This window comes from Aethalodelphis obliquidens, unplaced genomic scaffold (assembly GCF_003676395.1).
Source record: "Aethalodelphis obliquidens isolate GAN/ISIS:26980383/991018 unplaced genomic scaffold, ASM367639v1 scaffold13, whole genome shotgun sequence".
In the NCBI taxonomy this organism is placed as follows: Eukaryota; Metazoa; Chordata; class Mammalia; order Artiodactyla; family Delphinidae; genus Aethalodelphis; species Aethalodelphis obliquidens.
The window spans coordinates 12,230,711-12,257,515 of NW_020837957.1; the positions used below are offsets into that span (position 1 = coordinate 12,230,711).

Consider the following 26,805-nt stretch of genomic DNA (forward strand, 5'->3'; position numbering starts at 1 on the left):
TGTTTTTTAGAGTTGAGAATCAAAGGGTTGCTCTAAGCACATCATGACACTAATAAGTACAAACACTGTTACAGTCTAACAAGTATGTCCTGGACTCAGTTGTTTGTAGTGCCTAACCTGCTTTACACATTCTCACAGAGATGCATTTCATTTACAGATGAAAATATATACAGACACATTTTTTTTAATTTAATGGTACTTTTTACCAGTTTATGTTCAAGGTTTTAAGGACTAGATTAAACGTGGAACATGGAAAACCAATTTCACTGCAACTTTATCAATATGCAGCCTAAAGAACACAGAATTTGGGCTTAGAACATGTTACTTTTGCCATTTAGTAGTCAGCTAACCCTGAGTGCATACTTTAACCTATTTGAATTTGCTTCCTAATTGTCTAGATGAGAGTAGTAATAATGGCACCACTTAGCAGTGCTAATAGGAGGATCTGATAAGAACTTTACACTGACCTCCAACTGGAGCAAATCACTGTCTTTTCTGTGCTACCCCTTTATTCTGATTCATTTAACAGTGAATCTACTGAGCACCTACTATAATGAAGTGCTGAGGATACAACAGCAAAACAGAGAACGTCCCTGATCTCAAAGAACTTTGACTCTAGTAGAGGAAAATAAACAAGTGAAATTAATAACCAGGATAAATTCAAGTAGTGATAAGTACCCAAGACAATAAACCAGGGTCTTGTGCCAGAAAGTAACTAGAGAAAGTGGGGGTGAGTGTAATGTTTCAGATGTGATTGTAAGCATTATTCTTCAGACAGCACACTCTGCAAAACACACTAGATTGAAATCCATGGATTTCTTTTTTTTTTTTTGTCCAGTTCCTAGTTTAATTTTTTCCAGTTTTATTGAGAATATACTTGACATGTAACATTGTATTAGTTTAAGGTGTACAGCATAATGATTTGATATATGCATATACTGAGAAATAATTACCACAATAAGTTTAGTTAACATCTATCACTTCATATAGCTACAAATTTTTTTCCTGTGATGGGAACTTTTAAGATCTATTCTCTCAGCAACTTTCAAATATACAATATAGTATTGTTAATTATAGTCACCATGCTGTACCTTCCATCCCTAGAAACTTATAACTGGAAGTCTGTACGTTTTGACCAGCTAAAGCCCCTTTCCCACACCCCACACCTCCCACTTCTGGCAACCACCAATCTGTTCTGTTTCTATGAGTTCATTTTGTTTTAGATATCACATAGCATAATAGGCTCAGGGTCCATCCATATTGTCACAAATGGCAGGATTTCCTTTTTTACTGCTGAATTTTTAAATTTATTTATTTGTATAAAATCACATTTTCTTTACCCATACACCCATCCAGTGAGACTTAGGTTGTTTCCAGGACTTGGCTATCATAAGCAGTGCTGCAATGACCATGGGGGTGTAGATATCTACTCAAGATCATGATTTAATTTCTTTTGGTTATATACCCAGAAGTGGAATTACTGGATCATGTGGTAATTCTGTTTTTAAGTTTTTTAGGATCTCCATACTGCTTTCTACAGTGGCTGCACCAATTTACATTCCCACCAATAATGCACAATAATTTCTCCACATCCTTGCCAACACTTATTTTCTCTTGTCTTTTTTGATGATAGCCATTTTAATCAGGTGATAACTCATATGGTTTTGATTTGCACTTTCCTGATAATTAGTGATGTTGAACACCTTTTCATATATCTATTGGCCATCTATATGTCTTCTTTGGAAAAATGTCTATTCAGATCCCTGCCAATTTCTTAATCATTTGTTTCATTGTTTGGTTTTTTACTATTGAGTTACATGGGTTCTTTATAAATTTGGGGTATTAATCCCTTATCAGATGTATGATTCAAAAATATTTTCTCCCATTCCATAGGCTTCCTTTTCATTTTGTTGATGGTTTCCTTTGCTGTGCAGAAGCTTTTTAGTTTGATGTAGTCCCACTTGTTTATTTTGCCTTTTCCTACCTTTGCTTTTGGTGTCAGATCCAAAAGATTATTGCCAAGATCGATGTCAAGGAGCTTACTAGGAGTTTTACAGTTTCAGGTCCTAATTCAAGTCTTTAACCCATCTTGAGTTGATTTTTGTTTATGGTGTAAGATGGAAGTGGTCCAGTTTCGTGGCTTTGCATGTGGCATTCCAGTTTTCCCAACACCATTTATTGAAGAGAATATCCTTATTGTATATTCTTGGCTTCTTTGTCATAAAGTAATTGACCATATTTCTGTGGCTTTATTTTGGGGCTCTCTAATATGTTCCATTGAACAATGTGTCATAATTCTCTCTCCTCTTCTATTTTTTGAAAGAGTTTGAGAAGGACTGTTAATTCTTTAAATGTTTGGTAGAGTTTATCAGTGAAGTCATTTGGTCCTGGACTTTTCTTTGTTGGGAGGTTTCTGGTTACTGATCAAATCTTCTTACTAGTAATTCGCTTGTTCAGATTTTCTGTTTCTTCATGATTCAGTCTTGGCACGTTGTATGTTTCTAGGATTTATCCACTTCTTCTAGGCTGTCCAATTTCTTGGTATATAATGGTTCATAGTAGTCTCCTATGATCCTTTGTGTTTGTGTGGTATCAGATGTCTCCTGTTTCATTTCTGAATTTATTTAAGTAGTCTCAACTTTTTTTTCAATGAGTCTAGCAAAAGGTTTGTCAATTTTATGTTTTCAAAAAAACAGTTGGTAGTTTCACTTACCTTCCCTATTGCTTTTTTTGTTAACATCTTTATTGGAGTATAATTGCTTTACAATGTTGTGTTAGTTTCTGCTGTATAACAAAGTGAGTCAGCTATATGTATGTATATATCCCCATATCCCCTCCCTCTTGCGTCTCCCTCCCACCCTCCCTATCCCACTCCTCTAGGTGGTCACAAAGCACGAAGCTGATCTCCCTGTGCTGTGCAGCTGCTTCCTACTAGCTATCTCTTTTACAGTTGGTAGTGTATATATGTCAATGTCACTCTCTCACTTCGTCCCAGCTTACCCATGCCCCTCCCCATGTTCTCAAGTCCATTCTCTACATCTGCATCTTTATTCCTGTCCTGCCCCTAAGTTTGTCAGAACCTTTTTTTTTTTTTTAAGATTCCATATATATGTGTTAGGATATGGTATTTGTTTTTCTCTTTCCGACTTACTTCACTCTGTATGACAGACTCTAGGTCCATCCACCTCACTAAAAATAACTCAGTTTCATTTCCTTTTATGGCTGAGTAATATTCCATTGTATATATGTGCCACATCTTCTTTATCCATTCATCTGTCGATGGACACTTAGGTTGTTTCCATGTCCTGGCTATTGTAAATAGTGCTGCAGTGAACACTGGGGTACATATCTCTTTTTGAATTATGGTATTCTCAGGGTATATGCCCAGTAGTGGGATTGTTGGGTCATATGGTAGTTCTATTTTTAGTTTTTTAAGGAACCTCCATACTGTTCTCCATAGTGGCTGTATCAATTTACATTCCCACCAACAGTGCAAGAGGGTTCCCTTTTCTCCACACCCTCTTCAGCATTTATTGTCTGTAGATTTTTTGGTGATGGCCATTCTGACCAGTGTGAGGTGATACCTCATTGTAGTTTTGATGTGCATTTCTCTAATGATTAATCTCTATTTCATTTATTTCCACTCTGATCTTTGTCATTTCCTTCCTTCTACTAACTTTGGGCTTATTTTGTTCTCCTTTTTCTAGTCCCTTTAGGTGCAAAGTTAGGTTGTTTACTTGAGATATCTCTTGCTTCTTAATGTAGTTGTTTATCGCTATGAATTTCCCTCTTAGAACTGCTTTGCTGTGTGCCATATGCTTTCGTATGTTATATTTCCAATTTCATTTGTCTCAAGATACTCTCTAATTTCCCTTTTGATTTTTTATTTGACCCTTTTGCTTAGTGGCAAGTTGTTTAATCTCTACATATCTGTTAATTTTCCAGTTTTCTGACTTAATTTCTAGTTTCATACCATTTTGGCAGGAAAAGATGCTTGATATGATTCCAGACTTTTTACGTTTATTAAAACCTATTTTGGGCTTCCCTGGTGGCGCAGTGGTTGAGAGTCTGCCTGCCAATGTAGGGGATGCAGGTTCGTGCCCCGGTCCGGGAGGATCCCGCATGCCGCGGAGCGGCTGGACCCGTGAGCCGTGGCCGCTGGGCCTGCGCATCCAGAGCCTGTGCTCTGCGGCGGGAGAGGCCACAGCAGTGAGAGGCCCGTGTACCGCAAAAAAACAAAACAAAACAAACCCTATTTTGTGGCCCAACACATGATTTATCCTGAAGAATATTCCATGTATTTGAGAAGAATGTGTATTCTGTTGGTTTTAGATGGAATGGTCTGTAAATGTCTGTTAAGTCCATCTAGCCTAACCTATAATTTAGTCCAATTCTTCCTTATTAATTTTCTGTCTGGATGATCTAACCATTGATGAAAGTGGGTTATTGAAGTCCCCTACTATTATTATATTGCTGCCTAATTTTTCCCTTCAGATCTGTTAATATTTGCTTTATACATTTCAGTGCTTTTAAGTTGGGTACATATTTATAATGTTATATCCTCTTGTTGGATTGACCCCTTTATCATTATAATCTTCTTTGTCACTTATTAGTCTTTGCCTTAAAGTTTATTTTGTCTGATATAAATATAACTGCTTCTGCTTTCTTTTGGTTTCCATTTGCATGGAATATGTTTTTCCCTTTGCTTTTATTCTGTGTCTGCGCATAAAGCTTAAGTAAATCTCTGGTAGGCAGTATATAGTTGAGTCTTGTTTTATTATTCATTCAGCCACTCTTTATCTTCAGATTGCATCATTTTATCCATTTACATTTAAAGTAATAATTGATAGGTGGGACTTACTATTGCCATTTCATTCATTGCTACCTAGATGTTTTGCAGTTCTTTTGTTCTTTTCTTCCCTTGCTCTCTTCCTTTGTGATTTGATGATCTTCTGCAGTAGTATGCTTAGATTCCTTTTTTTTTTTTTTTTACCTTTTGTGTATCTACTATAGGTTTTTGCTTTGTGGTTACCACAAGGCTTACATAAGACATATTACAGCAGTCTATTTTAAGTCGATAACTTAATGCAGATGCATACTAAAGTTCTACATTTTTATTCTCCCCCCAACATTTCATGTGCTTGATGTCACAATTTGCATCTTTTCACCTTGTGTATCCATTAATAAGTTACTGTAGTTATAGTTATTTTTACTACTTTTGTCTTATAACCTTCATACTAGATTTATAAATGATTTACCCACCACCATTATAATTTTAGACTATTCTAAAATAGACCTTAATTATGTATTTTCTTTTACTAGTGATATTTTTACTTTCATATGTCTTTCCTGTTACTAATTAGCATCCTTTCATTTTGGCTTGAGGAAGTCTCTTTAACATTTCTTATAAGGCCAGTATGAACTCTATCAGCTTTTGCTTGTCTGGAAAACTCTTTATCTCTCCTTCAATTCTGAAGGATAATTTTGCTGGATACAGTATTCTTGGTTGGCAATTTTTATTCTTTCAATATATATATCATTGAATATATCATTCTACTGCCTTCCGGCTTGCAAAGTCTCACTGAAAAATCTGCCTGTAGTCTTACAGAGGTTTCCCTTATATGTAACAAGTTGTTTTTCTCTTGCTGCTTTTAAGATTCTGTCCTTGTCTTTAACTTTTGACAGTTTAATTATAATATTTCTTGCTATGAGTCTCTTTGGGTTCATCTTATTTGGAACTTTCTGTACTTCCTGGATTTGGATGTCTGCTTGCTTCCCCAGGTTAGGGAAGTTTTAAACCATTATTTCTTTGAAGAAGCTTTCTGCCCCTTCTCTCTTTCTTCTCCTTCTGGGATCCATATAACACAAATGTTGATCCACTTGATGGTGTCCCATAAGTCCCTTAAGCTATCTACACTCTTTTTCAGTCTTTTTTTGTTTTGCTCCTCTGATTGGATGAATTCTACTGCCCTATCTTTGAGTTTGCTCATTCTTTCTTTTGCTTATCTAGTCTGCTGTTGAACCCCTCTAATGAATTTTTCAGTTCAATTTTTATATTCCTCAGCTCTGTGATTTCTGTTGATACTTTACCTATATTTTCTATCTCTCTGTTGAAATTCTCATTATACTTATGCATTGCTCTCCTGACTTTGGTGAGCATCTTAATGACCTTTATTTTGAATTATATCAGGTAAATCATGTATCTCCATTTCATTAAAATCTGTTTCTAGAGATTTATCTGTTCTTTTGTTTGGAACATAATCCTCTGTTTCTTCATTTTCCTTGATTCTATGTGTTGGTTTCTGTGCATTAGATAAAACTGCTGCCTCTCTGAGTCTGGTTTCTTGTAGGAGATAAATCTTAATGTTCACTCCAGCCCCAGCTCTTAACTGTCTCTCAAACCTTTGTGCATGTCCAAGTTGCTTTCTTTGTTCTTAGTGGCTCTTAGTAGTTGAGTAGTGCCAAGACCTGTCAGTGTCCCAAAGGAGAGGATCTCAGTCAGTGATAGATGCAGGCTGATTGGAAGTCAGACCCTCAGACACCAGCTTTTAAAGTACATAAATAGATCTCTTTCAGGGAAAGACTGGGAAATGAGCATTTCAGTCTGCTCCCTCTGCACTGACAGCTGAGGGGATAGCCAGTTAAGAAGTGTTTTTTTGTTTGCTACAGTTGTCCCATTTCATTGTGGGACCAATGAAATGCAAGCCCCATGGGCCACCAGAGCCAGATCAAGGGGTGTGTCCCCTGGGTGGCAGTTGCAAAAGCTCGTGCACTAGATGTGTGCACAAGTTCCTACCAGGTAGTCAGTACAACTTGGAGCTGCCAGAGGGAGAACACAGAGACAGTGCCCACTGGCCTCCTCCAGGCTCTGGGGAAGACTGTAGTCATCCCCAGATGTGTGCATATTAGAAGTCTAACCCTCATGCAGCAGCTATTGAAATATGCAAATAGCTTTCTTTCAGGAAAAGCCTGGGAGATGGGTGTTTCTGTCTGTTCCCTCTGAGATGAGTCTGGGGGAAATAACCACAGTGAGTTAAGAACTTATTTTTTTTTTTGTGGTATGCGGGCCTCTCACTGTTGTGGCCTCTCCCGTTGCAGAGCACAGGCTCCGGACACGCAGGTTCAGCAGCCATGGCTCACGGGCCCAGCCGCTCCGTGGCATGTGGGATCTTCCCGGACTGGGCATGAACCCGTCTCCCCTGTATCGGCAGGTGGACTCTCAACCACTGCACCACCAGGGAAGCCCCAAGAACTTCTTTGTTTACAATAGTCTTATGAGTCTCATGGATGCAAGCCCTGTTGGCTTTCAGAGCTAGGTGTTTTGAGGGCCTGTCCCTTGGGTCAAGAGTCTTAAAAGTTGGGGCACTAGATGTGGGGTTCAAACCTTTCATTCCTCAGGGACAGGCTGGGATTTGGGCATTTCCTCCCAATTGTATGGCACTGAGCCAGGCGTGGGGTTTATGGTAAAACTGTGTCTCAGCCTTTCCTACTCATTTTGATGTGGGTATTTCCTTGTTCACCTGATACGTAGGAGTTACTCAGCTAGTTTCTGGATTTCTTTCAGAGGGAATTGCTCTGTGTGTAGCTGTAGATCCAGTGTGTCCATGGGAGGAGGTGAGTTAGAAGCCTCCTATGTTGCTGTCTTGGACGTGAACTCTCTGAAATCCATGGATTTCTTGGCTATATTCCTGAAGACTGAGATCCTTGAGAAAACTCTGTGTCTTGTTTCCTAGAGTGATTCCAACCTTTTGCATAGTGACTGGCCCTTTGGAGACCTCACAAATGATGTATTATAATATTGAATATGAAAGTGCTTTGTTAAAAAAAGGACATGTAAGTTTCACCCTAATTACTCTTCTTTCATTTAATTTTTTGCATTATTATCAGAAAATTAAGGCCAGGTAGGTTGAGTCCAATGCCCAAAGGTCAACAATGGAAAGATGTAAAGTCAGGATTTGACTCTAGAGTATATTCTTTCAACAAAATGTTTTATCTCTTGTTCTTTCAAAGGGCTTTGATAAGTAAGGTAACTCATTGCCTCAGCTCATGTACTTTCAAGACTTTCATTTTTGGACAATTTGGAGGGAATATAAAAGTATTAGATTTTTTGGTAGAAACTTGTAATGCATATTAATATATAAATAAGCAAATAAAAATTACTCATAATTCTACTTTATAATATCTGTCATTAATTCTTTTTCAAAATAAAAAAAAGTTTAATATTTTCCTGCCTACATGCTCACAGTGAACAATTGAAACAGTTCAAGAAGGTATAAATAGCAACAAGAATGGTCTTTTAAAATGTAAAGTGGATTGTATCACTGTCTTGGTGAACACCCTTCCATGGCCTTCCTGCACTTATACATCAAATCCAAATACTTTTAAAGGGCACATAGAACCACAAAATCTGACTCCTATCTGGTTCTCAGACATCTGCTCATTCCACTCCCCTTTTTCTTTGCTACACTCCAGCCTCCTGGGCTTCTTTCTGTTCCAGGAGTACCATAGGCTCATTCCTGCCTCAGGACCTTTGCCCTTGTCTCTGGCTTTAAAGCTCTTATCAAGGCTTTTGAAAGGCTGCCTTCTTCCTAGCCTTCATATTTCAATTTAAAAGTCACCTACTCATGAAAGTCCTAACCTGCCCCATGCAACCACGAGGCAGCTCATTATATACCAGTCACTCTCTATGGGGCCACCTGTTTTGTTTTTTCTTTTATAACATTTATCATACAATTTGAAATTATCTTGACTGTTTACATCTTTATTGTAATTGCCCTCTAATTGAATGTAAGCTTCATGAGTGCAGGTAGCTTGTCTACTTGTTTGCACTATAACCTCTGCCTTTAGAACACTATCGGAAACATAATAGTGACTCAGTAAACACATAAATAAAAATAAAAATATAATCCCACTACCCAGAAATAATTAATGTAGGAATGTGTATATCCTTTCATATATAGGTGTTTTTTGATACGTGATATTCATATATATCACAAGGCAGAATTATACTATACATGGCATTTATTATACTAAATTATATAATTATACTAAATCATGGCGTAAACTGATTTCTTGAATTAACAAAATATCATGGGTGTATTTCCATGTCAATAAATACATCTCTACTCAATCACTTTTAATGATTAAATAGTATTTTATTATATGACTGTACCATAACTCATTTTTTTTTTTACATCTTTATTGGAGTATAATTGCTTTACAATGGTGTGTTAGTTTCTGCTTTATAACAAAGTGAATCACTTATACATATACATATGTTCCCATATCTCTTCCCTCTTGCGTCTCCCTCCCTCCCACCCTCCCTATCCCATCACTCCAGGCAGTCACAAAGCACCAAGCTGATCTCCCTGTGCTAATGCGGCTGTTTCCCACTAGATATCTACCTTACATTTGGTAGTGTATATATGTCCATGCCTCTCTCTCACTTTGTCACAGCTTACCCTTCCTCCTCCCCATATCCTCAAGTCCATTCTCTAGTAGGTCTGTGTCTTTGTTCCTGTCTTACCCCTAGGTTCTTCATGACATTTTTTTTTCCTTAAATTCCATATATATGTATTAGCATACGGTATTTGTCTTTCTCCTTCTGACTTACTTCACTCTGTATGACAGAATCTAGGTCTATCCAACTCATTACAAATAGCTCAATTTCGTTTCTTTTTATGGCGCAGTAATACTCCATTGTATATATGTGCCACATCTTCTTTATCCATTCATCTGATGGTGGACACTTAGGTTGTTTCCATCTCTGGGCTATTGTAAATAGAGCTGCAATGAACATTTTGGTACATGACTCTTTTTGAATAATGGTTTTCTCAGAGTATATGCCCAGTAGTGGGATTGCTGGGTCATATGGTAGTTCCATTTGTAGTTTTTTAAGGAACCTCCATACTGTTCTCAATAGTGGCTGTACCAATTCACATTCCCACCGGCAGTGCAAGAGTGTTCCCTTTTCGCCACACCCTCTCCAGCATTTATTGTTTCTAGATTTTTTGATGATGGCCATTCTGACTGGTGTGAGATGATATCTCATTGTAGTTTTGATCTGCATTTCTCTAATGATTAATGATGTTGAGCATTCTTTCATGTGTTTGTTGGCAATCTGTATATCTTCTATTGAGAAATGTCTATTTAGGTCTTCTGCCCATTTTTGGATTGGGTTGTTTGTTTTTTTGTTATTGAGCTGCATGACCTGCTTATAAATTTTGGAGATTAATCCTTTGTCAGTTGCTTCATTTGCAAATATCTTCTCCCATTTTGAGGGTTGTCTTTTCATTTTGTTTATGGTTTCCTTTGCTGTGCAAAAGCTTTTAAGTTTCATTAGGTCCCATTTGTTTATTTTTGCTTTTATTTCCATTTCTCTAGGTAGGTCAAAAAGGACCTTGCTGTGATTTATGTCATAGAGTGTTCTTCCTATGTTTTCCTCTAAGAGTTTGATAGTTTCTGGCCTTACATTTAGGTCTTTAATCCATTTTGAGCTTATTTTTGTGTTTGGTGTTAGGGAGTGATCTAATCTCATACTTTTACATGTACCTGTCCAGTTTTCCCAGCACCACTTATTGAAGAGGCTGTCCTTCCTCCACTGTATATTCCTGCCTCCTTTATCAAAGATAAGGTGACCATATGTGCATGGGTTTATCTCTGGGCTTTCTATCCTGTTCCATTGATTTACCTTTCTGTTTTTGTGCCAGGACCATACTGTCTTGATTACTATAGCTTTGTAGTATAGTCTGAAGTCAGGGAACCTACTTGCTCCACCTCCGTTTTTCTTTCTCAAGATTGCTTTGGCTATTCGGGGTCTTTTGTGTTCCCATAAAAATTGTGAAATTTTTTGTTCTAGTTGTGTGAAAAATGCCAGTGGTAGTTTGATAGGGATTGCGTTGAATCTGTAGATTGCTTTGGGTAGTATAGTCATTTTCATAATGTTGATTCTTCCAATCCAAGAACATGGTATATCTCTCCATCTATTTGTATTATCTTTAATTTCTTTCATCAGTGCCTTATAATTTTCTGCATACAGGTCTTTTGTCTCCTTAGGTAGGTTTATTCCTAGATATTTTATTCTTTTTGTTGAAATGGTAAATGGGAGTGTTTTCTTTATTTCACTTTCAGATTTTTCATCATTAGTGTATAGGAATGCCAGAGATTTCTGTGCATTAATTTTGTATCCTGCTACTATACCAAATTCACTGATTAGCTCTAGTAGTTTTCTGGTAGCATCTTTAGGATTCTCTATGTAGAGTATCATGTCATTTGCAAACAGTCACAGCTTTACTTCTTCTTTTCAGATTTGGATTCCTTTTATTTCCTTTTCTTCTCTGATTGCTGTGGCTAAAACTTCCAAAACTATGTTGAATAATAGTGGTGAGAGTGGGCAACCTTGTCTTGTTCCTGATCTTAGCATAACTCATTTAATCAATCTCCTATTGATAGACACTTAGGCTGTTTCCATTTTATTATTACTATTTCATAGTACCTATAACATTAGGAATGTTTATGCAAATTTCCATCAGATATGTTCTAGGAGAAAAACTGCTGAATCACAAAGAACATACAAATTTCATAAATACTTGATAAAATATGATAAATATTATCATATTTCACTACCACCAGTAGAAAATAAGATGTCTTTTTTTCCTCTCATTCTGGTCAATCCTGGAAATTTTAATCTTTTTAATTTATTTGACAACTTAATAAGCTAAAGTAATATCTCTATTAATTTGCATTTCTTTTTTAACTGTGGTTGATCAGCACTTTCTGTTATTATTGGCCATTATATCATGTTATTTCCTGTTTATCACTTTTGCCAACTTCTACACTGAATGATCATCTTTTTCTTTTTTGATTTTATAAAAGTAGTTCATATAATAAAGCTACTGACCCACTGTCAGGTATACATGTTGAAAAAATTTCCTTTTCCTGAATTTCCACTTATCTTTTAACTTTGTATACCACTTTGTGGTTTAAAGTGGGATTACTCTGTGTCATACTTTAAAATTTCTGTTACATTTTCTGGCTTTGGGGTCATGTTTAGAAAAAACTTCTTTACCTCATTATTCTATTAACATGCCCCTGCATTTTCTTCTGTTACTTTTTGGTTGTATATTTTATATACAATATTTCCATATTTCAGTATTCATTTTGGTATAATGTATGAGATAAATATCCAATTTTATTTTATATTCATGAATGTCATTTCAGTTAACTCAATACCACTTATTTAATAATCTACTCTTTGGCTACTGACTTGGAATCCCATCTTTATCACATTTAAAATTGATGTTTGTAATTGTATTTATTTCTTTCTGCTAGTTCTATGATAATTTCATACTGTTTTAAGGATTGAAATCTGATATTTTCATAAATATTTTCACTTACTACTAAAAACTGTCAGAATCATTTAAAGTAACTTTTTATCTTTTCAAATTAATACACATTTATATAAGAATTAAAACAATTGAGAGGCTTAAAAAATATATATTTTGGAATACAATAGGTGGTTTGTAAACAAGTATATAAATTTACCAAATGATAATTGTGGTATCAGAAGTCAGAGAGGAAAAAGAGCATATTTTTCAACAAACTATTCTGAGATCAACTGGCGCTGCAATTGGAAAAAAAGAAAGTTTGATTCTTACTTCATTCCATACACAAAAATAAATCCCAAGTGCATTAGAAATTTATAACTTCTAATAAACCATAGACATACTAGAGAAATATAGCTAAATGTTATTTTCAGGAGAAGGAAGGCAATTATAATCACGACACAAAATCCAAAAACTATAAAGAAAATTAACATAATCAATTCTTAAAAATATAAACATACATTTTTAATGGCTCCATTATATTTTATTAAATACATGGGCCATAATTTACTACCATCCACATATTGTTAGGTATCTGTATAGTTTCCAATATACTGTTATTGTAAATAATACTTTAAAGAACATATCTGTTACACTAGGATTGTCTTTGAATGATCTTTATGTACTGAAATTGTGGTATCCCATTTTTGTTGGAAATAAGTGGGTCATTGGCTTAGGTCTGGGAAACATTGTTACAGAGGCCCTTTTAAAAATAGCCTATTTTAAAGAACTAGAGATTTGTGTGATCTTTTTACCACCTGGTGCTTTCTTTGTCCTTCATAGTGTGAAGGTTTTGTTGGCAATGTCTAGGAGCTTTTGAGTTACTGAGGTTAAGATAAGAATTACCATCCTAGATCAGAATTTAGTCTAGTTGTCTCTAATAGGCAATGAGGACCTTTTATAGATGTCAGCTTACCCGCCATAAACTCAACCTGACATGATTAAGGATTTACCCCCCAACCTCACCCAAATTTCTGGTTTCTCTTGATTGTCCATAATAATTCTACTCCGTGTGTGTTGTTAACCCTTTCCTAAACCTATTTTTTAAATCTGTTTATCTCTTGGAATAATAAGCTCCAAGTTATGGGTGGGCAACATGGGGACACAATAGAAATATTCTGAGACTCCTTTTTGCTGTTTTTGGTGGTAGAGAGCGCTGCTGCTGCCTTGGTTTCTTACCCTTTCAATACTAACTTTTATAGAAACTGAATTGGTTATGAAGAACCAGGGTATTGAGTAAAAACTCAGGTATTACCAGAAAAGAAATGGACCAGTGAGAAAGGAGAAAAAAATTTCTAAAAATATGAAATCTATGTTTCTGTTTTGTTTTTTATGATGAAGAAAGAAAACTTGCTTTCATAAATGAAAACTTCTGTTATAATTAACATTAGAAAGGAATTTAATGGAACATTCCCCCTTGTTTGTTTCAGCTACTTAGGGTCATTGTCAGCAGCAGGCTAGTTGTCTTGAAAAGCTGGCCTGCCACTCACTGAAGACTTTCTAGGTGTGTCCCTCACTTTGAAAGGTGGAGTGATTTATCAATAGACACTGTGGCAAAAACAATTCTAACAACTGCACTGTCTAGCTTTTTAGCAGCTCCTCAGAACTCAGCCTTCCAATAGCCCATTTCATAAGGCATTTTAAAATATGGCTTCCGATAAAATCACTGGTCCAATTCACCCAGTACAATTATATTTTTACTAAGCAGAGTCTTCATGTGTTCTAATAAAATGCTGCAGAACAATGACATCTTGTCTTAAGTCATATAGTATGAAACATCCCACCTGCTTATAAACTGCCTCTGGGGAAAAGGGGAGGGAAGTCCTTTTTTATGAACTTCAATCCTCTTATGAGTTAGGATTAATGTGAAAGTGATTTCTAGGTTCCAGCTTAGACAGTAAAATCAGACAAAGCAAAGTGGCCATACTCACTCATTGGGGGTGCCCTTTTGGCCACAAAAGTGACCTTGGCTGTCTGTAGGATAGGCCACTCTTCTGGGGTCGCCATTGACCCAGGCTGCAGGAACAAGAAAAGACAAAAAAATCAGCAACAGCTGGCTGAAGGCAGTCTGATTTGAGAAATTAGAATGCACCACTGCAACACACTAACCTCTCCCCTCAATCACAAAAGATTATTGATTTTCTTAAAAGAGTAATTTCTTAATGAAAAGTAAAATAAAATATGGATGAATCAGTCAGAAAGCACATTTCTTATTCTCTCAGGATTCATCTGGGTTGTAGCCAAAACATGAGGTAATGCACTTAGAAAATGACATTTATTAAAATGTGAATTAGAGGGCACACTACAAATGCTTGGGTGGCAAGAAGTCACTTTTGCTAGGGCTCAAAACTAAATGACTTCATAGCAGAGCTAATAAATTTGCAGTACCTATTATGATGTAATTCTTTTGGGTTATACATAAGTGAAGACCATTACAAAAAATTCAAAGGAGTGAAACTATAATACCCAATTCAAATTGGCTAGTTCTTTATGATTTCTTATGACACTGTAAAGGCGAACAGTAGCAACTTCAGAAGTAACACATAATAAAAATTCACTGTACACTTTGTCTGATAATCTCAAAGTTGCCTATAAATATCAAGTGTTTTCAAACTTCATGAAATTAAAGATTTGGCTCTGTTTTCTCCGAAGATGCTGGGTGGGCTCCACCTCATACAAACTCATCGCCCTTATATACTTATCAGCTAGACTAGAGAACCACACAAAGCAACGTACATTAGCTAAATTGGGCCACACTCCCTAATTCTAACTAAATGTTTCTAATTTCTCTAATTTGATTAATACGTTTCCTAAAAATCTGGGAAATTTATTGGTCACCTAATGCTTGCCTTTGTATATGGAAAACATATCTCTTTGTCCTTTGCTTCTTTTAACATTTTCAGCTATCTCCTTACCCACATGTAATGGATTTGACAGTTCATGTTACAATTCAATCACTCTTATGTACATAGCCTGTGTGACTTGGGAAGATAAAAATAAATCAATTCTGAATGAGAATTTTAATATGGAAAAGACACTTTTCTCAATAATTTTTCTCATCCATCCAAGCCTTTCCTTTTAGTATCCGAGTACCCAGAAAAGTCTCCTTTGTCTAATTCTTTCTTCAATGTCATAGAGGCATTGACAGTTTCATCTTCTAATACCTTCTTACAAAATCTGACTCATTCGGACAGTTCTCTGCTGCCATATGCTCCCATCTTTATTTCCCAGGATAAAGAAAGTGGACTATAAATAAGGCATTTAAATGACATCTAAGTGTTCAATGTATAATGTCTCCAGGCACTATTTTATTAAATTCTTCTTTTATATCTTAGTTTGTCAGATACCTAAGAGTTCTAATTTTACCTGACTCTATACTCTGTAATATGTTTCTTTTAACTTTATCCCAAAATGGTATATTCCTTTTCTATACAATTATTAATTCAAAATGGGCACCTGAAGAAACATTTGGATTGCTAGGTTTGCTACTTAATATTTTTATGACCCTGAACAAGTCACTTAAATGCTTTAGTCTTGGCTTTCCAATTTGTTACTAAAAAAATGGGTATAATAATACCCAGCCCCAAAGAATGTTGAGGATATGAAAGAAGATAAAGAAAGTGGAATGCCTAACGTGGTACTTGGCGTGCAATATGGACTCAGTAACGATAGGTCCTGTCTTATTTGGGTTTCACAGAAACCAAACACTGAGACAAGGACTTTGATACACGTAGTTAATTTGGAAAGTGATTAAGTGGGGGCGAAGAGAGTGAGACAGGGAAGGGAGCAAAGCCAATAAAGTGCATGTTAACGAGTGGGATACTGTTATGGGTGAGGTGACTCCACGCTGCTGGGGACCTTCTCAGGAACCATGGAGAACCTCTGCCCATGTTGCCGTGTCAGTGGGCATGATAAAACTATCTGCCATAGCTGCAAGCAAACTTGGAAGGACTGGGGGGATATGGGGTGGGGCATCAGCAACACCTGCTGTAGTTTTTTTTCTTTTTTCATCATCAGTCATTCAGCTAAATATCTTACTAAATGATAGCTCTGTGTCCTGTACTAGAAGTCAATACCAGTATAGTTTACGTCAGAGTTCTCAACAAACACATGAAAAGGAGAGAATAAAGTTTGTAGAAGGCTTGGAGAAGAGGTGGGACCTGGAAAAGACTAGAAAATGACCAAGATTTGAGAAGGAATCGGGAAGGTGACAAGGAGCAGGGAAAGAATTATAGATTGAGGAAACAGTATAATAATAAGAGCTTCAATTTACTAATTGCTTACATGTATCAAGTACTATGCTAAATATATTATATCCATTTCTCATTTGAGTCTCACAATAACCCTATAAAGTAGATATTTTCACCTCTGATATTATTTGCAGCTCAGAGTTTTATTTACTTCTCAAGATCACCCAGGTTTTAAGTGGCATAAACAGGGTTTGAACTTAGGAGTGTTGCTCTCTAGGGCTCATGCTTTAAACATTAGACTATAGTCACTATACTGCTGCCTGCTAAAGGACAGATTGGGAATGAGCTTGTTAACACTGGAAACAACAAGGATATCAGCTAAGTGAGGATGAGCAGTATGTTAGACACATATGGTAGGAAAGGAGATAACACAGGTGATTTTGGAGCCTCTGCCACCTGTAAAGAAGAGCTTTGTACTTGGCAGGAGAAGGAGAGAGTCTGGTTGACAGGGATCTCATGCCCGAGACAAAGGAGAGGAAGATGAACATGGAAGTGTCAAGGGAAGAGTTCTCCTCCTTGATTTTGTAGTTTTGAATTATGGCAGGTGGCTGTTTACTAAGCTGCTGCTACACCTCTCCACGTATCCTCTGGCACAGAAGTTTTGCTGCATATGCTCTGTGTTTGAGCTGGAACATCAAGTCTGAGCTGAAAGCTTCAAGGGCCAGTTCAACCAAGTCACCTCAGTCAAGGGTATCTAGTTTTCCTTATCTTCTCCATTAAGCCCACATCTCTCCACACCTCCACTGGAGGAATATGGCACGGAAAAAAAGAGGAGGAAAAGGAAATACGCAGTAGCAGTCATTCTGTCCATTAGTAAAGTAAGGGGCTTCTCACATTTTACTCCCTTTCTTGGAATTTCTCTATTCATGGAACTTCTAGAACTGTGCTGTCCAATATGGTAGCCACTAACCACATATGTCTACTGTACACTTAAATGTGGCTTACCTGAAGCGAGACATAATGTAACTGCAAAATACACATCAGATTTTAAAGAGAGTATGAACAACAACAAAAAAAGAATGTAAATATCTCATTAATACTGTTCATATTGAGTATATTTGAAATGATAATATTTGGTTATGGTTAATTTCATCTGTTTATTTTTACTCCCTTAAATGTAGCTACTAGGAAATTTAACATTACACATTTGACTCACTTATGCTTCTTCTGGCTCGATCTGTTCTAGAATATTTCCCCACAAATGTCAGGACTTCTCATATAAGGTGATTAATTGTGCTGTAGCATCATGGGTTTGTATGTCAGTCCTCCTCAACTCCATCATACCCAACACATCCTTTTTATAACGAATATTTGACAATGCTGCTTTTATATAAATCTTGAAGTACTATTTATACATAACTCATCTACCCCCCCCACACAATTTCTTAAAAACAAACAAACAATAGCTGTAAGTAAATGAGAACTAAGAAAATAAGTTCTAATTAAACAGTATGCATATCAATATTGCAAATGCTCACATGTGACCAAGCTAGAAGACACAGTAAAATAGGTACTTGCAGCTATAGATAGAATCACTGAATGTAACAGTTATAATTGCAGGAGGATTCAGGTGTATTGTGTAGGAGACTCAAATACTGTAAGTGGTGTTGTCAACGATATGATTTTCCTAAATGAAAAAATTTTAGTAAATTCCAACCAAAAAAGTACAATCTTTCCTAAAATTCTCTTGGTAGTTATTAAAACCATGCAAAAATAAAAATTTGTAATTTTAAAACAGAAGTTCTAGATTCAAATATTTAAAAGCAAATTGTCACCTACATGAGTGGTACATGGGAAAGTTAGGCAAGAAGCGGGGCAATTCTTGGTTTTGTAGAACTGTCCCAGATATTGCCAGGCATCTATCTTCCCTGGTTTCCACCTACCCACTAAAAGACAGTAGTACCTCTAAAACATGTGACAATCAAAAAGTCAACTCAAATTTTCCAGAAGACCCCCCTATGCAGTGGTACTGCTCCAGTTGAGAGCCACTGATGTAGATGTTTATTCACACTCTTAAAAATTTCCAAAATATATAGATTTCACATGGTCTTTTCCTCCCTGATTTTTTGGGGGATATGCCATCATGGAGCTCTTTCTTATAATTTAATCCCATATACTTTTTTTATTCACTAGTTTTATTTTTTGGATTCTACATATAAGTGATATCATACAGTATTTATCTTTCTCTGTCTGAGTTATTTCACTAAGCATATTGCCTTCCAAGTACATCCATGCTGTTGCAAATGGCAAAATTTCATTCTTTTTTATGGCTGAGTAGTATTCCATTGTATGTATATACGCATCTTCTTTATCCATTCATCTGTTGATGGACATTTGTTTCCATATCTTGGCAATTGTAAATAATGCTGCTATGAACACTGCAGTGTATGTATCTTTTTGAATTAGTGTTTTTGTTTCTTTTGGCTATATACCCCAGAGTGGAAATGCTGAGTCATATGGTAGTTCTATTTTTTTTTTAAGTACTGCATTTTCTTTTTAATATTTATTTATTTATTTAGGTTGCACCAGGTCTTAGTTGTGGAAGGCAGGCTCCTTAGTTGAGGCTCCAGGGATACTTAGTTGTGGCTCACCAGGTCCTTAGTTGCAGCAATGGACTCCTTAGTTGTGGCCTATGGGCTCCTTAGTTGTGGCATGCGAACTCTTAGTTGTGGCATGCATGTGGGATCTAGTTTCCTGACCAGAGATCAAATCCAGGCCCCCTGCATTGGGAGCACAGAGTCTTATCCACTGTGCCACACTTTTTTTTTTTTTTTTTTTTGGGAAACCTCCATACTGTATTCCACAGTGGTTACACCAATTTACATTCCTATCAACAGTGTACAAGAGTTCCCTTTGCTCCACATCTTTGCCAACATTTGTGATTTGTGTTATTTTTGATGACAGTTATTCTTAGAGGTATGAGGTGATATCTAGTTGTGGTTTTAATTTGCATTTCTCTGATGATTAGCAACATTGAGCATCTTTTCACGTGCCTGTTGGTCATTTGTATTCTTTGGAAAAATGTCTATGTTAAAATTTGTATGGAAACACAAAATACCCTAAATAGCCAAAACAATCTTGAGAAAGAATCACACTCCCTGACTTCAGACTATACTACAAAGCTATAGTAACAATATGGTATCGGCACAAAAACAGACTTATAGATCAATGCAACAGAACAGAGAGCCCAGAAATAAGCCCATGAACTTATGGTCAACTTACAACAAAGGAGGCAAGAACATACAATGGAGAAAAGATACTCTCTTTTTTTTTTTTTTTGCTGTACGCGGGCCTCTCACTGTTGTGGCCTCTCCCATTGCGGAGCACAGGCTCCGGACGCGCAGGCTCAGCGGCCATGGCTCACGGGCCCAGCCGCTCCGCGGCATGTGGGATCTTCCTGGACCGGGGCACGAACCCGTGTCCCGTGCATCAGCAGGCGGACTCTCAACCACTGTGCCACCAGGGAAGCCCCAAGACAGTCTCTTTAATAAGTGGTGTTGGGAAGACTGGACAGCTACATGTGAAAGAATGAAATTTGAACATTTTCTAATACCATATACAAAAATAAAATCAAAATGAATTAAAGACCTGAATGTATTGGGTTGGCCAAAAGGTTTGTTCACTTTTTCCATAAGATGGCTCTAGTAGCACTTAGTTGTCTTTCATTGGAAACCATTTTGTTAGATTGCATGTGACAGCTGTCATATCAGCATGCACTTAAAAAAAAGACATCAAAATTGGTGAATTTTTGTGTAGCCATTTTAATATTGAAGATAGAAGAAAAAAGCAACATTTTCAGCATATGATGCTTCATTATTTCAAGAAAGGTAGAAACACAACCAAAAGGCAAAAAAAAAAAAAAATATTTGTGCTGTGTATGGAGAAGGTGCTGTGACTGATGGAACATGTCAAAAGTGGTTTGCAAAGTTTCATGCTGGAGATTTCTCGCTGGACGATGCTCCGTGGTCGGGTAGACCAGTTGAAGTTGATAGCGATTAAATCGAGACATTAACTGAGAACAATCAACGTTATACGTGAGACAGCTGACATACTCAAAATATCCAAATCAAGCGTTGAAAATCATTTGCACCAGCTTGGTTATGTTCATCGCTTTGATGTTTGTGTTCCACATAAGTTAAGTGAAAAAAATCTTCTTGACCGTATTTCCGCATGAGATTCTCTATTGAAACGTAATGAAATCATTCTGTTTTTTAAACAACTTGTGATGGGCAATGAAGAGTGGATACTGTATAACAATGTGGAATGGAAGAGATCATGGGGCAAGCGAAATAAACCACCAACCACACCAAAGGCCGGTCTTCATCCAAAGAAGGTGATCTTGTGTATATGGTGGGATTGGAAGGGAGTCCTCTATGATGAGCTCCTTCTGGAAAACCAAACAATTAATTCCAACAAGTACTGCTCCCAATTAGACCAACTGAAAGTGGCACTCGATGAAAAGCATCTGGAATTAGTCAACAGAAAATGCATAATCTTCCATCAGGATAAGGCAAGACTGCATGTTTCTTTGATGACCAGGCAAAAACTGGTACAGCTTGGCTGGGAAGTTCTGATTCATCTGCCGTATTCATCAGACATTGCACCTTCGGATTTCCATTTATTTTTGTCTTTACAAAATTCTCTTAATGGACAAAATTTCAATTCCCTGGAAGACTGTAAAAGGCACCTGGAACAGTTCTTTGCTCAAAAAGATAAAATATTTTGGAAGATGGAATTATGAAGGTGCCTGAAAAATGGCAGAAGGTAGTGAAACAAAAGGGCGAACATGTTGTTCGATAAAGTTCTTGGTGAAAATGAAAAATGTGTCTTTTATTTTTACTTAAAAACTGAAGGCACCTTTTGGTCAACCCAATAAGACTGGGAATCATAAAACTCCTAGAAGAAAACATAGGCTGAACAGCCTTTGACATAAATTGTAGTAATATTTTTTTAGATCCATCTCCTAAGGCAAAAGAAAATAAAAGCAAAAATAAACAAATGGGACCTAATCAGCTTAAAAACTTTTGCACAGCAAAGGTAACCATCAACAAAATGGAAAGACAAACAACTAAATGGGAGAAAATATTTGCAAATGATATGACCAATAAGGGGTTAATAACCAAAATACATAAACAGCTCATACAGCTCAACCTCAAAAAACCAAACGACCTGATTAAAAAATGGACAAAAGACCTGAATAATGCCATTTACTTTTATTCAGCTGATCAGCATGTTTGGCGGCTTTCAAATATGTCCATAAATTATTTGACAATTTTCCTTCAAATAGTGGTGCTTAATTCCCTATCCTTTGAGTGTGGACTAGACTTAGTGACTGGCTTCTAATGAATAGAATGTGACAGAATAATATTTGGTGACTTCCAAGAATAGGTCATAAAAGGCAGTGCAGCTTCCTCTTTGCTCTCCCTCTCTCTATTTTAGATCAGTAGCTCTAGGGGAAGCCATCTGACATGTCATGAGGACACTCAGACAGTCCTATAGAAAAAGCCCACGATTGTCAGCAGTCAGCAAGAACTGAAGCCTCGTGGTGACATCCGTGCAAGGGAGCCATCTAGAAGGCTGACACCTCACCATAGTCACGCCTTCAGCGGAGTGTGGCCTTGGCTTACATCTTGACCGCTACTTCATAAAGAACTCAGAGCCAGAGCCACAACCAAGCTATTCCCAATTCCAGACCACAGAAACTGTGAGATAAGAAATGTTTGCTTACTTTACATTGCCAAGTTTGAGAGTAATTTGTTATGCAGCAATAGATAACTAACTACTATCTAGCTTTTAAAAATCTTTTGTATACTTGAAGCAGTTAAATCATCTTTCTCTCCTTCAACCTAAATATTCACAATACTTAAGTTTTATTTTCTATTTGATTTCTATTTTTATTTTCTCTTGTCATGTTTTAAACTCATAGCTACAATTCCTAGGATTTAAGTATTTTTTGTTGCTTCGCTATATGATTTAATACATGGAGCCTGCAACTTGATTTAAAATATGACTTAGGGCCTACCTAACCAATTACACGTTATCTGATACCTATTTACCTTACTTCTTTAAAAAAAAAGTTAATATGAAAACTTTATCTTAAAGTGTGGGTCTAGAATATAGTCAAACTCCCATTCAATCATTCATACTGAATTGTCAGTCATCATATTCTTATTAAGTTAAATCATTCATTCATTCACTGGGCCTTACTATTGGCCAGTGCAGAGGGAAGATGGTTTCTGAAGAATGATAATGGTTTCGCTTAAGCTTAACCAAGTCACGGCCTTAATTTTAGCTGCTGTTCAAGTTGTAATCTCTTTGCTGGAACAAATCAAAGCAGCCTCTGCCAGCTTGCATGCAGCAATTGAGCTAACAAAAGCTTTCTCCTTTCCCAGTAAGTATAAACACCAGGAGCATTTGCTTTCAACTGGCAGGGATAGTGCTGCATCCTCACCATCTCCCCTTGAAGTTACATGACCTCCTAGCTCTTTGTCACAATTTAGTCTGCAAGATTTTTTTTTTTTTTTTTTTTTTTTTGCGGTACGCGGGCCTCTCACCGCTGTGGCCTCTCCCGTTGCGGAGCACAGGCTCTGGACGCGCAGGTCCAGCGGCCATGGCTCACGGGCCCAGCCGCTCCGCGGCATGTGGAATCCTCCCGGACCGGGGCACGAAACGTGCCCCCTGCATCGGCAGGCGGACTCTCAACCACTGCACCACCAGGGAAGCCCTAGTCTGCAAGATTTTAATATAATATCTTACCTCACAGGATACAACACAGATTCCTTACACTGATGGCATCATCCTGATAAGATCTGGAGAATATTGGATAGCATGTAACCTGGATGTCTTACAAAGACATACGTGTGCTAATGGATAGGAGATAAACCTCATGAAAATACAGGAGTCTTCCAGTAAGATCTGAGGGCCTGGTAGTGATATCTCCTCCAAAGTAAAAGATAAGTTGCCGTACCTTGCATTGCCTGTTATTTAAAAAGAGGCACAGCATTTAATGGCTGCCCCAAGAAATAAAGTGCTTTTCAGATAATCCAGGTTACTGTACTAGCAGGTCTGCCACTAGGTCTATATGGCAAATGCCTATTAGAGGTTCTTATGGCTTTGGAGAAAATCCATATCCTTTCAGCAAATAAATGTTCTTCTTTTGAGAAGTACCTCCTGAACGTTGAATGATCACCTAATGACATGAGAAGCCCATCAGTGAACTGAATGTTATCTGATCCATCAAGCCTAAAGTTGGCTGTGCCCAATAGCACTCCCTTATTGAGTAGAAGTGGTGTATTCATTCAATGCTTGAGAAGGTCATGAAGGCACAAGAAAGTTTCATAAGAAGACTGCTCACAATAATAGGGTGTTGACTCCTGAGGCGCGGCTTTAACACATACCTATGGCTCATGGAAACGTCCCTGGGATTATTTGACTAGGAAGCAAAAAAATCAAATCAGATTTACAGGTGGAGCATCTGTTGGCACAGATCAGGAGGCATTCTTCTGGTTATCTACTTTGACTGAAAGAAGAGATGAACTGAATCTGAAACGTTTATCTATTCATAGACTTTGGCCACATTATCACAAACTGGAAAAGAAAAAATATTAGACAACCAATGGCAAGGAAGTTTAAGAAATATTAGAAGAACTGACTTCCAAATGTACTCAGAATACGAAAATATTTATGTCTCATGTGGCTGCTTAGTAAAGACCCCTCTGTAGAGACAGCTTTCAATAACCAGATGGAAAAGTAATTGTTCAATGATTTTGGGAAAAAGTCATCATGACAGTAGGGATGAAAATTATGCATGGGTTTTGGATAACATGGACTTTTATTCACAAAGGCTGACCAGGATCCCAACAATGCTTATGTGACAAATCTGTCAGCAGTGGATAACCAACACTGAACTCAGTCACCCAGAATAGCCATCCTTATGGAACAAAACACCCTAGGCAAGATCTAGTTAAAGCACCACCTAGGAAGCAAGCCTTTCAAGGTTGGGTTGCTGTTTTCTAGAATACAGCAAGGTCCTAGCAGGAAATAGATGTTATAGTCACCCAAGATAATTGCAGAGAGCTTAATAAAGAAATATTTACAAAGGTATGGGCAGAGTTAAGGAAAAGAATAGTTGGTTCAGAGCCCAGAGGCTAGCTACAACAGGGAGTCATTTTCACCTCTAGGCCTGAAGGGGCAAAGGAGGAAGGAGTTCCCTAAACCCAGAGAGAGAAGCCAAATGGAAAGAGTTGACTGACTGGACTTGGGGCCTTAGGTAGAGAGGTGCAGTTAACCTGTGGTGACCTACCAGCAAGAGAATCAGAGGCATAAACTCCATAAAACCATTCTCTTACACTCCAATCTGCTGTTGATACCTCCCACAGACCAAATTGGAAGCCAGGGGACAAGAGAGCCTGTGGATGTCATCATAAAAGCCAACTTCTCTAGGGACAGAGCAGGGTGAAGAGTGGGGTAGAGAAGAGATCCAAGGGGTTAAATGAATAGTACCCAGCTCAGGGACTTCCCTGGTGGTCCAGTGGTTCAGACTTCGCCTTGCAATGCAGAGGGTGTGGGTTTGATCCCTGGTCAGGGAGCTAAGATCCCACATGCCTCACGGCCAAAAAAACCCAAAACATAAAGCAGAAGCAATATGGTAACAAATTCAATAAAGATTTTTAAAAAATGGTCCACGTCAAAAAAATCTTTAAAAAAAAAAAGAAAGAAAAATACCCAGCCCATGTTCTGAACAAGTGACCAGCCTACTCACAGGGGAAACTTTAGATATATTCAGGACTTCATTAAAGACAAACAAAAAACTACCAGAGGTACAATGTTTTCAGACTCTTTTGTCAGAATTTACTGCCACATAGGACAGCAAAAGAAAAGAGCAAAATGACACACATTCTAAATTTCAGAGTCTGTAAAATGCAAGGGGTGAGAATAGGAAGTAAAAGATGGGACAAAGAGTATGTTTAAAGCATATTTGTAAATAATACATAGAATTGAAAGAAAATGGAAAAACTACCCAATAACTAAGAAATCAAATTAGGCTTTCCACAACACCTTTGTTTTTTTCTGTATTAGCAGGTCTGACTTTATGCTTGCTACATTAATATGCTTTTTTTCTAGTTAATCTAAATAGATGTTAGTCTACTACTATTTACAATCTGTTCAAGGTTTTGATTCACATTGAAGTGGCTGGAAATAATGAAGACAAAAATTTATTTATTCTTTCCTTCATTCACTCTCCAGATGTTTTTTGAGTGCCTGCTATGTGTCAGCACCACGCTAAACTCTGGGTATATAAAGGTCCTTGTTCTCCTAGAGCCTACAGTCTACTGGGGGAAGTAGATCTTAATGAATTAATTGCACAGATGTGAAATTTCAATTCTGACAAGCACTACAAAGAAGCAATATGTGGTACAGAGAGAGGGATTCATAGAGGCAGATGATCAAATGAGGAAAGCCAGGTATGATGTCCCTGAGAGGTATGCAGGAGCTGAGATCTGAAAAATGAAGAGAGGCACAAAGAGGCTTCCAGCCGACGGACACCTGGACGAGGCCCCGTGAGGGGGAGGGGCACGATGGGTACTGGGATGGAAAGGAGGCCAGTGGGTGCACACGTGGGCTGGAGCATGGTCCCAGATCTGGATGGAGAAGCAGTATCTTAGGTTATTTTATACAATGAACTACAGGGAGATTGTTTTAGCGTAACAAGATTGTCAGTGCCAGTTGTGCAATCCATAGCAGAGGCTCTGTTCAAGTGAGTCCTTCTCTTCCTATCAAATTTTCCTTGAAAAACTCAAGGTCACCACACATTCAGTATCACTCATCTTGGTGTTTACTTGCTTAATTGTGGTTCTATAATTGGCAACCATTGCTTTATGTCAAGGAAGAGCTTTCATTGTTCCTAAAACCTGATGCAATTTATTATATCTGAAAATGCTACATGTAATCTTCATTATTAACATCTACTACTAAATACACTTTTTAGAAAGATCTATGAAATCCTTTGAGGTCTTCCTGGCCAAAAAAGCCCAAAGAATGAGATACTGTCTGACATAATTTTATTTACTCTATAGCACAAGCATTAACTGAAAGAAAAAACCAAATCTACTAATAGCTGTGGATTATCATAAAGAATATGGTCCTCTCTTTAGTGTGTACATAATAGAGGC

The 26,805-nt window shown here is 37.3% G+C and overlaps 1 protein-coding gene across 1 annotated transcript in view; it reads right to left on the minus strand.

The window, feature by feature from the left end:
- SLC44A5 (solute carrier family 44 member 5) overlaps window positions 1–26,805 on the minus strand; it is a 159,859-nt gene that overhangs the window by 62,833 nt on the left and 70,221 nt on the right. The window contains exon 3 of the mRNA XM_027114094.1: window positions 14,315–14,399. Within this exon, the coding sequence (XP_026969895.1) occupies window positions 14,315–14,399 (85 nt within the window). The remainder of the gene's footprint in view (window positions 1–14,314; window positions 14,400–26,805) is intronic.